The sequence below is a fragment of the Trichoderma breve genome, chromosome 1 (genome assembly GCF_028502605.1).
Source record: "Trichoderma breve strain T069 chromosome 1, whole genome shotgun sequence".
Taxonomy (NCBI): Eukaryota; Fungi; Ascomycota; class Sordariomycetes; order Hypocreales; family Hypocreaceae; genus Trichoderma; species Trichoderma breve.
Genome location: NC_079232.1, coordinates 1,901,288 through 1,916,733, shown reverse-complemented (window position 1 = coordinate 1,916,733; position 15,446 = coordinate 1,901,288). Strand labels below are relative to the sequence as shown.

At 50.0% G+C, this 15,446-nt stretch overlaps 6 protein-coding genes across 6 annotated transcripts; 3 read left to right on the top strand and 3 right to left on the bottom strand.

Moving 5' to 3' along the window:
- Window positions 1-346: 346 nt before the first annotated feature.
- On the top strand, window positions 347-2,367 carry T069G_00617 (uncharacterized protein; the record flags this gene model as incomplete). The annotated part of the gene is made up of 3 exons (XM_056167827.1): window positions 347-351; window positions 666-1,035; window positions 1,087-2,367. 3 exons carry the CDS (start codon window positions 347-349, stop codon window positions 2,365-2,367), a joined length of 1,656 nt encoding a protein of 551 aa, XP_056033143.1.
- Window positions 2,368-3,629: 1,262 nt separating this feature from the next.
- Window positions 3,630-4,162, top strand: T069G_00616 (glutathione-dependent formaldehyde-activating enzyme domain-containing protein; the record flags this gene model as incomplete). The annotated part of the gene is made up of 3 exons (XM_056167826.1): window positions 3,630-3,750; window positions 3,808-4,016; window positions 4,085-4,162. The coding sequence occupies 3 exons, from the start codon at window positions 3,630-3,632 to the stop codon at window positions 4,160-4,162; spliced, it is 408 nt and encodes a 135-aa protein (XP_056033142.1).
- A 322-nt stretch (window positions 4,163-4,484) lies between these two features.
- On the bottom strand, window positions 4,485-5,219 carry T069G_00615 (uncharacterized protein; the record flags this gene model as incomplete). The annotated part of the gene is made up of 1 exon (XM_056167825.1): window positions 4,485-5,219. One exon carries the CDS (start codon window positions 5,217-5,219, stop codon window positions 4,485-4,487), a length of 735 nt encoding a protein of 244 aa, XP_056033141.1.
- Window positions 5,220-5,805: 586 nt separating this feature from the next.
- Window positions 5,806-7,167, bottom strand: T069G_00614 (uncharacterized protein; the record flags this gene model as incomplete). Its single annotated transcript, XM_056167824.1, has 3 exons — window positions 5,806-6,356; window positions 6,445-6,537; window positions 6,603-7,167. The coding sequence occupies 3 exons, from the start codon at window positions 7,165-7,167 to the stop codon at window positions 5,806-5,808; spliced, it is 1,209 nt and encodes a 402-aa protein (XP_056033140.1).
- Window positions 7,168-7,733: 566 nt separating this feature from the next.
- Window positions 7,734-9,473, bottom strand: T069G_00613 (spoU rRNA methylase family domain-containing protein; the record flags this gene model as incomplete). Its single annotated transcript, XM_056167823.1, has 1 exon — window positions 7,734-9,473. One exon carries the CDS (start codon window positions 9,471-9,473, stop codon window positions 7,734-7,736), a length of 1,740 nt encoding a protein of 579 aa, XP_056033139.1.
- A 498-nt stretch (window positions 9,474-9,971) lies between these two features.
- T069G_00612 (PHD/FYVE-zinc-finger like domain-containing protein) lies at window positions 9,972-15,186 on the top strand (the record flags this gene model as incomplete). Its single annotated transcript, XM_056167822.1, has 8 exons — window positions 9,972-10,409; window positions 10,578-11,092; window positions 11,150-11,449; window positions 11,516-12,599; window positions 12,661-14,132; window positions 14,190-14,286; window positions 14,356-14,512; window positions 14,603-15,186. 8 exons carry the CDS (start codon window positions 9,972-9,974, stop codon window positions 15,184-15,186), a joined length of 4,647 nt encoding a protein of 1,548 aa, XP_056033138.1.
- Window positions 15,187-15,446: the final 260 nt, after the last annotated feature.

Here is a 15,446-nt window from a genome sequence, read left to right as displayed (position 1 = left end):
GCGCTTCCGTGGGGCGCTGCATCGCCGCCCTTGCCATGGAATGTGCTAGAGTTCCCCAGCTTAGATAAGGCGATTGATTGGCTCCGCGAGCCTGGATGACGGCATGCCGCAATATCTCCGCCGTTCGGATGACTAAGAATCGCCCTTCGTCGTTTTACAGGTAACTTTAGTACAGGTAAGGCACTGAGGTACCAGTAGAAGGAATCTGTGACATTGAGGAGATGAAGCACCTTGATGGTCAATTAATTGCCTGGGTTCTGAGGGGAATTTCTGTCGTGGCCTAGAGCGAATCTCTCATGTTTTCGTAGCTTTTCTTTTCTTTTCTTTCATTCTTCTACTGTGCAACATGATGTGAGCTTGTACCACCGCAGTCGCTTCTGTCTCACCGCAGAGCATTCATCGGTACGCCGTGCCTGCGTGTAACCTACGAGTATCATGGACGGATTGTCCGATGACTCGCCATTCATCTCTGTGATATTCGTCGCAGACTGGATCGACAGGGGCCGTTTCTGGTTGCTTGTGCTACCCTTTACGATCTTTTGGTACCATGTGACACACCGTCAATCCGATCTCGTTATCATCGTGATATGTCTTGCTTGGAACCTGCGCTGCTCAATCATCTCTCTCTGCTATGAGCTGGCGCGTTCTAGGCTGGCTCTTGGCAGCGTGGTATTGACTGCGATTGTCTCAATTGGCCTTCAGCTCCTTGGATACATCTGGAAATGGGGGCATGTTGACGAGCCTCAGAGCGGCACCCCCTCCGCCTATTTGATACCATGTCGCGTAACGCATAGTCGAGAGCACCCTAAGAAACATGCCTTTTCTTATTTCTACCTGGCCGTGGGGATACTCATCGGCTACAGAGGTAATGTTAATGGAATGATATCTGTGGATGACCCGGATGTCTCTACATCCTGGCTATCCAAGATTTGGCGGGCGAGAAGCTGGTTTCGCGTTTATGCAGCTGATTATTTAGAGAGAGGAAATAACAAGCTTGGACTTCGTGCCAAACTTGATAATTATCTCAGATCTCAGGTCTGACAGCGACATGAAATTTCATGAGCGAACATATGCTGATTGCTACAGGATGCGAATCCGGCGGACTATCCTCACGCTTTCCTTGTTACCGCACCAAAGTTTCTCGGATATCAATTCAACCCTGTCTCATTTTGGTACTTATACTCTCCTGACTGGACCCTCTCTGCTGTTGTTGTGGAGATGAATAACATCTTTGGCGAGAGACGGCCATACCTGGTGTTGCGTGACACCACAGACGATGCCACGCGGATTACTTCAAATGAGGGGTTTCAACTGACACCTGTCTGGGTAAATGCTTCGTGGAAAAAGGATTTCCACATGTCTCCCTTCAATTCTCGCAAAGGGTCTTATTCCTTGCTGGCCAGAGATCCTTTTGAAGGTAACATGGAGGGCTTCAGCGGCATCGACATATCTCTTAATCTCGTCTCGTCCAAGGACCAGCCTAAACTGGATGTTCGATTATATTCCGAAGGCAAAGCACTTGGCACTTCACATATGGGACCATTGGAACAGGCAAAATTTGTTTTGACGTGGTTCTGGGTAGGATTTCTGACATTTCCTAGAATGGTCAGACAAGCGGCATCCTTGTTCTTTTACCAACAACTACACATCTGGTACCGACCAGAGCCGTTAAAGGATAGCATCGGGAGGCTCGCAGACACTACCGAAGCGAAACTGGAACTAATTTTCCGGCACTATCTACGATTTCTCGTCGAGCAATCGACAAGCCCGCTGAGTGTGACTTATGTTCCAAGTGGCCTTCTAGAGAGCAGCGAGGAAACGTTCACCTCCCCAGGAGCAGCGGTTCATCCGGAACAAGCAGAGTGCTTGAAGATCAAAATACTTACACCAGTCTTCTACTCTCGATTTGTTCATTATGCGCATGATTTTGAGGCTATATTCTGCGAACTTGCGGAAAGCTGCACCATCTGGGTTGACCAGCCTGAAACGCTGCCCAAAATCTTTCTAAAGAAACAATCGCCGCCGTTACATGTGCCAAGCTTTATGGATTATCTGTATTTCAAGACAATTCAGCGGCTGCGACGTCGGCCGGCAAGGATTACGCGCCCGATGACTTCGGCAGGTTCAGTCAGACCCACGACGACTCCAGAGGACGTTCGAGGCTTTCGCATATCCCCCATGGATGCATTCGTGCTGCAATATTCTAGCCAAGAAACACGGGCCTCATATCGATCACTGCTTGCTCGAATGTTTGTGGCCGACCGGGTTTTCTTTGGGAGACCCGCGATTATTGACGCTTTACTGCTATCGGGCGTCTTTGGCGTCGCCTCGTGGTTGCTATCCTTTGGGTCGGCAACATCATGCTGATGCCAATGGATGCCATTGATTACTCTGGGTATACTTAGCGTTGCATATAAAGGATCTAGATGCAGGGACTATGCAAAAGATCAATTGCACCGAACGCTTACATGCCGCCTTTATAGGACTCTATAACCGCCATCATGGAACGGGCTAGCTGTGCGGCATTTCCAAATGCTGGTGGCTACCTACACAAATAGCCGCCCCTCTTTGATGATGGAGGTTTCTCTATAGCGGTGTATAATCACCAAGGTATGCGGATTACCAAGATACGATGTGGTATTTTCTCCTGAGTATAGTAAGTTCTTCTTCATGCAACAGGGAGACTGATGATGCTGAGTTTTATCAACAAGGATCAAGGCCCAGTCCCGCAAAATGATTTGAGTTTCTGGGTTGCCGAAACCCCGTCAGTGTCATCATGCTGAACCACGAGTTGCCGAAACTCCAGCGATACGGTAGCAATCACTTCTCAACACGGGCAACGGAGCCTCCATCTTATCGGCCGAAGGGGCCCCGTACCCCATAACCCGTCCTGCAGCTCATTCCAAATTCTGTTATTTGAGATGTTTGCCGGTCCGTTAGCACCGAGCCACTTTTTTCGCCCTAAACAGCTCATGACAAATAGCCACGGCCAATAGTTTGGTGAGACCAGCGGCTCCGATTACTTGCAGCCAGGGTCAACAGGGGATAGCGCCTCTTACAGAGCACGCAGGTAGCTCAATACGGATTGCTATGATGCTCCAGTAGCATGGAAGGCAAACTTATAGTGAAGCTGTGAATTGGGAAAGGCGATGACATGGACTGGCCGGCCCGTCTGGCATCTTTCCGAGGATGAGGTCACGAAAGTATCTTCGTCCGATCGTCCGAAGAGCCATATTCCACGATAACAGCGTTTGAATCGAGGATATAAAGGCTGGCGATTCTCTCTTCGAAAATACATCTTCAATCCTATCAACCAACTAAGCTTCAACCGGCAAACAACCAGCTCCAGCTCCACCTCACAACCTCATTGCATCCCACGTCATCGCCGCCGCCGTGCCTCATTTGACCCCGCCAAAAGCTGAAATCCTATCCGGTACGCTCCAACCGCCCGGGTGTCGCTATTGCTACCCCGCCAGCCCACATGAAGCTCCTAAAGAGAGACGAGCTCTCTTTACTATAAGGAGCTGTCTTATGCCCATCTTCATCTTGGCGAATTATCTACAAACTCTCTAACAATCTCTTTTCTTCTGCTTCTATAGAAACCGAAACCACACAACTCTCAATTCACCATGCCTCTCACCGGACACTGCCTCTGCAAGGCCGTCACCTACAAGGCCGACGTCGACGCCCCCATCATCACCGGCTACGACCACTGTGACGACTGCCAGCGCCAATCCGGCTCCACCTACTGTATGCACCGCATAATTGCTCAATTCGTCATGTCAAATGCTAATTCACTTCGAACAGCTCTCGTCGTCGTCGTCCCCAAGGCCTCCCTCACCATCAACGGTCCCATCAAGAAGTGGACCGGCACCGCCGCCTCTGGAAACGCCGTCCACCGACTCTTCTGCTCCGAGTGCGGATCTCCCATCGCCCACGACCCCGATGGTGCTCCCGAGATCATTGCCCTCAAGGGCGGCACTCTCGACACCGAGATCAAGAAGACTCTGAAGCCTGTTAGTTGATTCGCCCATCGACCTGAGATTTCTCTAGAATACGTGCATCTAACATTACAAATAAACAGGAACACGAGATCTGGACCGCTGGCAAGCTGCCCTTCTGCCAGGAGAAGCTCGCCCACCCCCATGAGTTTATGCCATAAAAGATAGTAGCAGAGAGGAGGAGGAGGATAATGTAAATTACAACCAGGCCATCGGCCGCGACGAATAAAGCCAAAATGTTTTTTCCCCCCAAGAGATCCCCTTTGTTTGTGCTTTGTCACGTCGCCAATGAAAGCAACGGCATGCTGTGATTGCGATTCACCCTGTTACTGATACTATGCAACTGTAATGAAACTGTAGGTATATTAATTATACTCTGCGTACTAACATACAGTCCTGAGCATCATGGCACTCTCGAAACCTATCCGATCACTACCTCCCTACTCTGTTCCACAATCTCCACACACCGTGAATCCCATCTCATCACAGCATTCCAAGAATAAGGCTGCCAACAATCGCCAAAGCCAGCCCAGGCATTTCGAGTGAGGAGGCTCCACTGACTGTGAGCACCGGGGGCAACAATGCGGTAGTCGGAGTTGGCAAGGCTGTAGCTGTGGTGACATTGAAGCCTTGTTGCATGCTGGCCTCTTCAGCGCAAGAAACTTGAGGTTGGACCTGATTGGCGTCCAAGGGGGCTCGCGTGGGACGGCCGAAATTATACGTGGTGGTGGTGTTCGGGTTGTAAGTAGTGAAGACAGGCGCGGGAGTCGTTTGGGTAGGACCGTAGGGGTCAGTTGGCTGGTATGAGTTGCAGATAAGTGACTGTGCCCCCGCCAAGATCTGGAGCCAAATTTGGTTGACGTCGTTCTCAGCAAGGCCTGATTCGAGGATGCAGCTCTGGCAGTCAAGCCAGGCGGCGAAGTCGGTTCCGATGCAGTTGCATTGAACAGATGCCTCATGGTAAGCATCCGAAATGACTGAAGTGATTGGGCCAATCCGGACGGGGTCAATGCGGCAGTTATCATGCCTGACAATGATTTCAACACAAGGGGGAAGGTCGTCAAGAACATGGTCTTGAGGAATCTGCACTGGAGTGGCTGGCAGCACGGGGCAAATGCCGAGCTCATGATCGCACTCAGCCGAGGCAGAGTCAGACGCAGAGGTGATGGACACCAAAGCCGCAGCAGCAGCGAAAAGGGTGGCAGTGTTGTACTTCATAGTGAATATGTCTGACGGTAGAAGCTATGAGTGTGTGATGGATATGATGTTGTGGCTCCAAAATAAAGAGAAACTGTATCAAAACAAGAGAGCAGAGCGAGCAATACTGGGATGGATGAAGAAGCCGAGAGATGAAGGAGAGTAAGTTGGAATCGGGAGAGAGGAGAAGATATAGTCAGGACTGGTTCTCTCTTTCCAGCTCTGAGAATATCGCTTAGTGACTGCTCTTTCTTCTTGGAGCGAGGCAGTTTGGCAGCTGCATCCTTCCAAAGTTGGGTCATACGATGGAGAGCGGATTGTGATCAAGGAAGTTGCTAGTCGAGGTAGGAAGTAGCCGTCAATGGTTCATGCTTGACCCGTGTAAGTTCCTGCTCAGGGAAGAGTTTGTCCTTTATGCTCGTATTGACATTAGTATTGATTGATATGAATCTTCTGTGCATCTATCAAGTAGGTATATAAACAGTCATGCATCCATTATGCCGTCAAATAATTGGTTCGTAAATCTTGATGAAAAGACAAAGCAAAGAAGAAAAAAAATCACCATCTGCACCTCCTGTATGCAACACATGTCCCCATTCATACGTCATTATAAGATGCTACCCAAGACCAGAAAGAGGCTTCCTGCAACACCACCCAGAGCAAGCCAATTGTTGCGAGGAGTGGATCCGGCAGCTGCGTTCTTGTTTGGAGCCTCCGGTTCTGGTTGTTGCTTCTGCAAAGAATTGGTCTCCGAGGCCGAGGAAGTAAAGCAGCTCGCAGTACCGCACTTGTACCCGCTGGGACAGCATCCAGCTACCGATCCTGCGTCTTTTCCGCAGAGAAACCAGCCGCTTGCGCACTCGTCCGATGCAGTTGGAGTCGGCACGTCGTTTGCCGGGACAACGACGGTGACGCCATGGGAGATGATGGTTGAAGATGGCGCCGGGCAGGAGGACGTCTGGCAATCGCGGTCGGTGCGGCAGCAACCACCTCCGTGAGTGGCGAGGCAACCATAGAAGCCAGTTGGACAGCCAGTCTGGGTCTCACCCGGTGGAGTTGTAGTCCGGTGAGAAGTTGAGGTGGTCGAGGAGGAAGAGGAGGATGTGGCGTCCGTGGGCCTCCATGGCGGCACTCCCGTTGCGCTCCCAGTGCCCGAGCCTATGCAATTATTGTCAGTTTCTGTCTGGTTGAAGGAGGGATTGAGGTCTTAGTGACAATGGGAGTCACTTTTACGGCTGCTGCTTACCTGAAGAGGCAGTTGTGGATGTCTGGCTGGTGGTGGTTTGAGGCGGTGGTGTTGTCGAAGATGGAATACCAGTGGCTGAAGCACTTGGAACGCCTGTACGTGTCTCGTCAGCTTTACACTCCTGATAGATCAACGCTGATTAGGTATTCTTCACTCACATCCAATCCCCTCGCAGACATATCCCGCGATACAACAGCCGCCGCCAAGATCAGCTGGGCAGCTCACGGCATCTCCTGGACAGTTGCCGACACTTCCTCCGCATGTGGTCCCATTAGGGCAACAGGCAACCTGATCAGCATCTGAATCCGACACGTCGGTGCAGTATGTTCCGTCTGGACAACACTTGTTAGGCGCGCCAATGTCTGAACAGCTCTCCATCCCTGAGGGGCATCCTGCTCGGTTCTGGAGAATCGCTAGCACATCTGCAGCGCGACGCAGAAGATTCTCTTCTGAATCGTGGAAGTGATTCGAGAATGCAGGGCGGTAGCGTTTTGTAGAGTTGCCGGAGGCATCTTCATCGTCGTAGCCGTCGAGCCAGAGGTTCGTCGCTTCGATGGGAGTCAATCGTTGGAGTGGTTCGAAAGCGAGGTGGTCAGGAAACAGCTTTTCGTTTGGGTTCGGTAACTGTTTCTTGATCGCAGTGGCCAGCGGTTGGTCAGCCGCCACTTCAGATACCAGGGCGAGGAGAGCTGCTGGCAGGAGAAGCATCTTGTGGAAGGTCATTGCTATGGCGGTCAGCGCCGTTGAGGATCTCGACAGCCCGCGGCGCCAATTGTATGATGCAAAGAATGTCAATATGTTGCAGCTGAAAACAAGGCCAAAAAGAATATGTACAGAGCTGAGATTTTCCCCTAGCTGCCCCCCAAAACAAGCTAGCAATGCATGCAAGTCACCTCGCCCATGGATTCGCGATGCTAGCAGAAGCACATGAGTTTCAATACAAACAAGCTGGTGGCTGGGGTAACCGGCCTAGCTTGGGTGGGCCAACGCAGCTAAACCGCATACGAGACAGACAACAAGTCAGCCTATTAATAGTTACAACATGGCAGAAACAGGATTGACTGTAATACTCTGATAATACAATACGAGTGAATAAAATTCACGAAATGGCTTTGTGAATGTAATGCATATGTTCTCGCTTTGCTGGGAGCGGTGCTTCTCTTTACCCTCATGATAATTGCGGATGCATGGCTCCCATCCATATTCGTACATAATCTTACACCTCGACGGAATTGCTATATACATACATATCTGTCATAAACCATCATTATGCTTGCTAGAATGTTTAGTTAGAAAAGAGCGTCTCTCTCGTCTTGATTTTCATTCTTCTCGGCACCCGATGCGGTTTCCGTTGAAGTCTCCTCCTTCTCGTTTTTCTCAGCTGTCGACTTTACAACAGCTGGGGCCCTCACAAAAGCATGGCATAGCAAGCCAGCAGCAACACTGACGTTCAAGCTATCCACGCAGCTGTTCTGAACAAAGTACGGCACTGATAGCTCGTAATCAGCCGCCACCTTGATTGGCTTGGATAGGCCATGACCTTCATTTCCCAGGACCAATATCGTGGGATGGCTCGCCAGCGGCTGTTCCGACTCTACAGTGGCTGTTGAGATGAACTTGTCTCCGTGTCTCTGAGCAAGTTTGGGGTCTGGCGGGGCAACAGCGGCATATGTCTTCCATCCAGCTTTTCGCGATTCTTCTATGAAGCTGACAGGCGAGTCAACGCTGAAGATTGTAATCTCTTCCACAGCACCGGCCGCGGATTTAAGCACAACAGGAGTGAGTGTCGATGAGCTGCGATTTGTGATGCCCACTGCATCGATGCCGAGATAACTCGCTGTTCGAAGGATGCCTCCCAGGTTGCCTGGATCTAGGATCTCATTGAGCAATAGAACAAAGGGTTTTGGTGCGTTGTTGTTTTTCCGTGGGATGAATGTATCATGCCCGTTAATATCTTCTTCCTCTTTTGACTGGTGATCCAACTCAACATGAAAACCTAACTTCCCCAGAGTTTCTTCGAGCCTCCCTAGAGACTTCACGGGTAATCGAGGTAAGGGCGACGTTTCTAGAACGAACCCATTGTGTGGTCGACCCATACTCATCTTGTCCATTAATCTCTGGTCCTCATTTGGGATAATAGTAATCGGAACCCCTCGTCTCTCCGCTAATCTCGTGATGATGGCGTTATCCTTTGAGTCCTTTCGATTCTCGCCTCCGTAGATGAAGAGTTTGTATAGCTTCCGTCGTCCTTGTTCTAGTGCTGCTTTGACAACAGACTTGCCGTAGAGGAACTGCGACGCGGCGGTTGTATACTTGATATTCATAGCCATCATCTGGTTTCTCCTCTCGCGAGGCTGCGGCGTTTCCACATCCCCATTGGCGTCATCTCTGCGATCAAAAGTCTCTCTGCGATCAAAGGGTTCTCTGCGATCAAATGGGCGAGGGCGATCAGATGAGCGCCCTGTTGAGCGCCCGACTGAACGCCTATCAGGACGCCTGTCTGAATAGGGAGGCCTTTCCGAGCGCTCTGACGCATACCGAGGAGATTCCGTCCTGCGCCGAGGACTGGTTTCTAATCTCTGGTATGGCAGCGGACGTACTGGCTCTTGTACGAGGGCGGCCGCCTGATCTTTGAATGCTCCATGTTTAAGCTGGTACACTAGGCTCTTCTTCCCATAGTCAGACTCTGGATTGAGGAAGCGCTTGCGTCTAGTCTCTTTGCCGGATTCCTCGTCCTCTTCCTCGGCCGCCTTTCGACCAAGTTTCTTGCGTAGCTTTTGCTGTTGCCGAGGAGATGCAGCGCCGTCGAGCGCCCTTCTAGTCAATCCATCACTTCTGCCCCTACCTGAGGAATCTCGATCTCTGTATTGGTCTCCGAACTGGACTCTCTCAGATCGCCGCACTCCTCTGTGGATGGCAGAGAGAGTCGCAGGCCGACTTATCTGTAATGGATAAGCGCCGTTCTTATGCAAACAATTGAATATCTGGCGGGATAAGCCGTTAGCTCTTAGCTGCCCGAGAGATATCATTCTCGGTGTTGAAGAGCAGTTGGGTGATGCTCATTCTAAACACCAAGTCTTATACTAGCTCTGCAAGTCGAGCTTTGACTTTGATGCACCTCTATGTCCCGATTTATTTTTTCTGCCGCGCACCGCGGGGCGACTACAGGGGTCTCCCAAAGGCGGTGAACTCTAATACCCCTGCAACGCCCTAAGCTAAGCCTATTCTAGCAGTATTTTCAACGCGTGAAAGTATATGTCTTAGGTCAGATAAATGGGGCCGCGTCCAAATGTCTACAGGTGAATTCGATTCAGATTGCGCCCAGTTCGATATTCCACGGATATCTTGCAATCCTCGGCTCCATGGCACTGGTTCTGGATTTTCCGGCTTTTACTGATGCATTCCGATAGCGCTGGACGCTTTGAATTGAAGAGGTGCAGCTCCCACAGTTTGCTTCGCGGGACGGGTTTCCCGCGAGCTGTCGCATCTCTCCCTGCCACTGCAGAAGAGCTTGGGCTAACACGGGGATGCAGATGGATGAGATTAACATCTTTGACGGCATGGTCGAACCGAGCGACGAGAAGACCGACGATGAATTCCCTCCTTTCGATCTCCCAGTTCAGGATGTGAGCGAACTTGCCTTGTTAAAGGTAGCCGTGGATGAAGAGGACGGGATGGCCGATGACAAGATCGAGGAGGGCGAGATCACTCTGCAAGATAGCCTGGAACCGACACCAGAAGCCACGCCTCAAATTGACACCGACATCGATATGCTGGAGGATGAGATGCTGCAGCTTGCACCGGCCGTGCAATTCGAAGTTGCAATCCCGGAGCTCTCTGTTGAGAAACAGAGTGAATACTCGACGGTATATAGCAGTGTTGTCGAACAGATCGCCGGTGTTTCTGATTTTACCCAAGATCCGCTCCAGTACGATGTCGAATTCACTGACGGCAGAGTTGATCCGGTACGTGTTACACAGCTTTTGCACATTCACACGCGCGCTCCTCTTCCTCCTGCTCTTCCTCCACCCACCACATGAGCACGTCAGCTGCATCGCATTGTGTCTTTCTTTTTCATCACACAGGCATGCTCTCTCCTTGTTTGTTTGTTCCACATATTAACACGATCCAAGCTCGATGCTGCCGATATCCTCGAGTACATAAATGGCGAAGAAGCTCTGCACCAATACCAAGACTCAGTCGATATGACCGCCGCCGATCGCAAGCGAAAATACGCCCCCGATGAGGAATGGGATCCCGAATTAAATGTCGCCGTCTTTGATGCTGGAGGCCTTGATGACGAAGAAGAAGATGAAGACATAATCTCCACTCGCAGGCGCCCTTCTCGCCCACTTCGCGTGTTGCGCTCTCGGGAGGCAAGCAGCCGTCCGAGCCATGCTGGTGACTCCATAAACTCAGAGGGCGAGGACGAAGACGGCTTGACAGACACCAATCAGCCAAGGCGGAACCTCCGAAAGCGAAGATCCACACAACTGAGGCTCACCAATATGTCGTTCAATACCAGCCATATTGATCAAGATATGGACGAACTGGCGCTGGATTCTCGCCAGTCCTCGGAAGACGAAGACGCATTTATGCCCGTTGTATCCGACCTCGCATTGAAAAAGGGCCGCCCTAACAGAGCTGTGCAACGATCTCGCCGTTTGAAAAAGCAAAAAGAAAGTAAAGCCAAATTGTCTCGCAGAGGTTCGGGGGGCTCTGATATCGAGTTTGAACAGCCTCGACGGTCTGCAAGAGCTACCAGAAACCAGATGAGTATGCAAGATGATGCCTTTATGGACGACGATTCATTCTACGTGGTAGAGGAAAAGGCATCTATACCAAAGATTATTTCCGTCAGAGAAGTTTTCCAATCAATCTCTGCCGACTCCGACTTTGGATCTGTACATATGCAGTCATGCCATACCTGTGGCGGCTCAAAGCAGCGCGGCCAGCTGCTTTATTGTCAAGGATGTTGCTTAACTTATCACAAGAACTGCATTGGGTATCGAAGCAATCGAGAGCATATGGCTACCAAAATTGGAGAAGATGACTTTGTGCTGCAATGTAGATTTTGCCTCAATACTCACGCAAAGAAAGATAGCAGTGCACCAAGACATAGCGCCTGCCAGGAGTGCAAGAAAGACGGCCGATCCTGCGCTGCCTTTTCTCGAAAGAAGACTGCCCGACAGGAAGAAAAATTGCGCGAGGAGAATGGCGGTGTCGACCCCGTCACCCCAGTGTCACCTGAACTCATCAACAATGCCGACAATGTTCTTTTCCGTTGTACCGCCTGTCACCGTGGATGGCACCAGGGGCATCTACCATCCATGGGCAATGACTCTATTGGAACGGACGTCAAATCCGAGCGCCTCAAGGATTACTCAGTCGACTGGCGGTGTAATGATTGCAGTTCTATTAGAAGCAAGATTCATCGGCTGGTGGCGTGGCGACCCGTGGTCCAGCAAAATCCCCTCCCAGCTTACGGAGATATCAGTGAAGACGAAAGAGAATATCTCATTAAATGGCAAGATACCTCATTTGCTCACTGCTCTTGGGCATCCGGAGCTTGGGTGTTTGGTGTCAGTGCCGGCAATATGCGATCCTCTTTTGCAAAACGAGTACTTGAGCAGGATCTTCTAAAGCTCACCAGCGAAGAGGCAATTCCAGACGAATACATCACCCCCGACATCATTTTTAACGTCAAGTTCGACGGCCCCGGCGCTCTGGGGAAAACAAAAGCAGAAGATCTTGCCAATATCTCTCGGGTCAAGAAAATATTGGTCAAGTTTCATGGCCTTGGGTATGATGACGTTGTGTGGGACTCTCCTCCTCCTGCTGATAAACCTCGACTCTACAAGGCCTTTGTAGAAGCATACCGCGAATACATCGAAGGCAAATACTTTCAAAACGACTCTCAGAATAAGATGCGAGAACGCATCAAGCTGTACAAGAATACTAAATTTGCAGAAGTAGACACACAACCTGCTGGCCTTACACGAGGAAAGCTCATGGGTTATCAGATAGAGGGCCTCAATTGGCTCTTACAAAATTATCACCAAAGCCGAAGTGTCGTTTTAGCAGACGAAATGGGATTGGGCAAAACAGTTCAGGTCGTTGGTGTTGTGACCTCCCTAGTGCAGGATATGCCCAAAGTAAGTCAATCTCTGTGTAACTTTATTGCTGCCATCCAAACCCTTTCTAACTGTCCAAAAGTGCTGGCCCTTCCTCATCGTGGTTCCAAATGCTACTTGCGCCAACTGGCGTCGAGAATTTAAACAATGGGCACCGGGTGTCAGAGTTGTTGCTTATCATGGAGGCAGAGAGCCCCAGGAGCTCGCTTACAGATATGAACTATTTCCAGATGGCGCCGCAGACCTGAAAGCTCAAGTTGTTATCATGTCGTATGATTCGGCACAAGATCCACGGACGTCTTCTCTATTCAAGTCCGTCAACTGGAAGGGATTGGTTGTTGATGAAGGTCAGCGATTGAAGAATGACCAAAACATTCTCTACAATGCCCTGAAGTCCATGAAGATACCGTTTCGACTATTGTTAACTGGTACGCCACTGCAAAACAACAAGAGAGAACTTTTCAACCTCTTGCAGTTTATAGATGAGAAGCAAAACGCGGAGAAGTTGGATGAGGAATATGCCGTTTTGGACAAAGACAATCTTCCTAAGCTACACGAGAAAATTCGGCCATATTTCTTGCGAAGAACAAAACTTGGCGTCCTCAAATTTCTTCCTCCCATGGCACAGATTATTCTCCCCGTTACCATGACCGTTATCCAGGAGAAGCTATCAAAGAGCATCATGGCAAAGAATCCGCAGCTTATTCGGGCTGTGTTTGCCAATAGTAAAATGAACGCAAAAGACCGTGGTAGCTTGAACAACATCCTGATGCAACTGCGCAAATGCTTATGCCACCCCTTTATGTATTCTGAAGCAATTGAAGAGCGCCACCATGATCCCGTGGTTCTCCATCGCAACTTGGTAGAGGCATCTGCTAAACTTCTGTTATTGGAAATCATGCTGCCCAAGTTGAAGGAGCGAGGTCACCGTGTCCTCATATTCAGCCAGTTTCTGCAGCAGCTTGACATTATCGAAGACTTTCTCAATGGAGTCGGTTACGGATACCGTCGTCTAGATGGCTCGATATCCAGTTTGGAGAAACAACGACGTATTGACGCCTTCAACGAACCCGGTTCCGAGCTTTTTGCCTTTTTATTATCAACAAGGGCTGGTGGTGTTGGTATCAATCTTGCGACTGCAGACACCGTCATAATCATGGACCCGGATTTTAATCCTCACCAGGATATCCAGGCGTTGTCTCGTGCCCACCGCATTGGCCAAAAGAATAAGGTCCTATGCTTTCAACTCATGACCAAGGATTCCGTAGAGGAACGAATCATGGAAATTGGCCGCAAGAAAATGGCTCTGGACCACGCACTCATCGAAAGCATGGACGACGAGGAGCTTGAAGGTGCCGACTTGGAATCGATCTTGAAGCACGGTGCCCAAGCCTTGTTTGACGAAGGTTATGAGAAAACAGCAATTCACTATGATTCTGCGTCTGTCGACAAGCTCTTGGACCGCTCCCAGATGGAGCAGACTGCGGCAAATGAAGACAACTCTGCCGAAAGCCAGTTTACCTATGCCCGGGTATGGGCGAATGACAAGCTTGGGTTTGAGGAAAATAAGGAACTTGGAGAAGATCTGGCCCCAGAGCCCATCAATTCTAGTGTCTGGGACCAGATCCTTGCTCAAAGAGAGGAGGAAGCTCGGCGAGAAGAGGAGGCTAATAAAGAAGTCCTTGGACGCGGTGCAAGACGACGCATGGTATGTTGAACTGCCCTTGGTATGAGATCTTCGTCGATGGGAACCGAATGCTAATCATTTCGTTCGTAGGCTGTCAACTACAGGGCAAAGGGCACAGATATTGTTGCCGTAGTTGGTGATGTCGCTGCCGAGTCTTCGGATTCTTCTTCTGACGACTTTGACGGAGCAAACATGCCGGAATCTGACGATGACAAAACCGACGATGACATGAACCCCTCGACAAATGGTAAGAAATTATGATATCTGTTCACACGGAAACGAACCTCTACTCTAGCGAAAATCGATGAAAGACTGTAATGCTGACAAAGAGTTTTAGCCGTGACAGAAGCCGAGATTTTATCGATGCAAGACGGCGGAGCCAAACCGCGGCAAAGCATTGCCTTCCCCAAAGAACAACAATTTGATTCAAAGCGAAGACAAAACCTTCCGCCTCCGAGTGGATCACAGCCGGCGTGGACTGCAGACGTCCCCCGTAAGAGGGGCAGACCTCGAAAATCATTGCCCATCCCTGACGCCAGGGCTGTAAACACTAATGACAGCTCTCAAACAAAATTACGAGCAGCACAACAACCAACTACCCCTGCACTGGTATATAGGAAAGGCTTTGATACGGTTAGACGCCAGCAAACCTTCCAACATTACCAGCAATACATCCAGAATGGCGGCCGACCACCGCCCACAGGCATTCCGCAACCGCAACCTCATCCCGCCGTACCCCCCCAAACACCACCAACCGGGTTCGAGTATCTGGCTCTTCTCAACACCGAAGCACAGGTCCGCGTAGCGCTGGACGTGGTTCACCGTGCTGAAAGACCAGCATCAATGAAGCAGCGACACATGGCCGCTCTGTACCACAGGTTAGGCCAAGTGCACATGCAAAACGGGACTCGGCAGAGTTGAATTTTTTTTTTTCATCGCCCCCCCTTTTGATTCTCGCTATCAACAGTGAGCAAAGGAATAGAATATGATTTGATGACTTTTTTTGGGCTCTTGAAAACTACAATGAGGAGACTTTTACAATAAATACATAGCTTTTTAAACATATAGATAGAAAGAGACAATTGCTCAGCTTTGTCACAGGATCGGCGGCCACGCAATAATTAGAGATAAGACAAAAAAATCGGAAAAAATTATGATGAGATTCATCAAACGGCTAATAC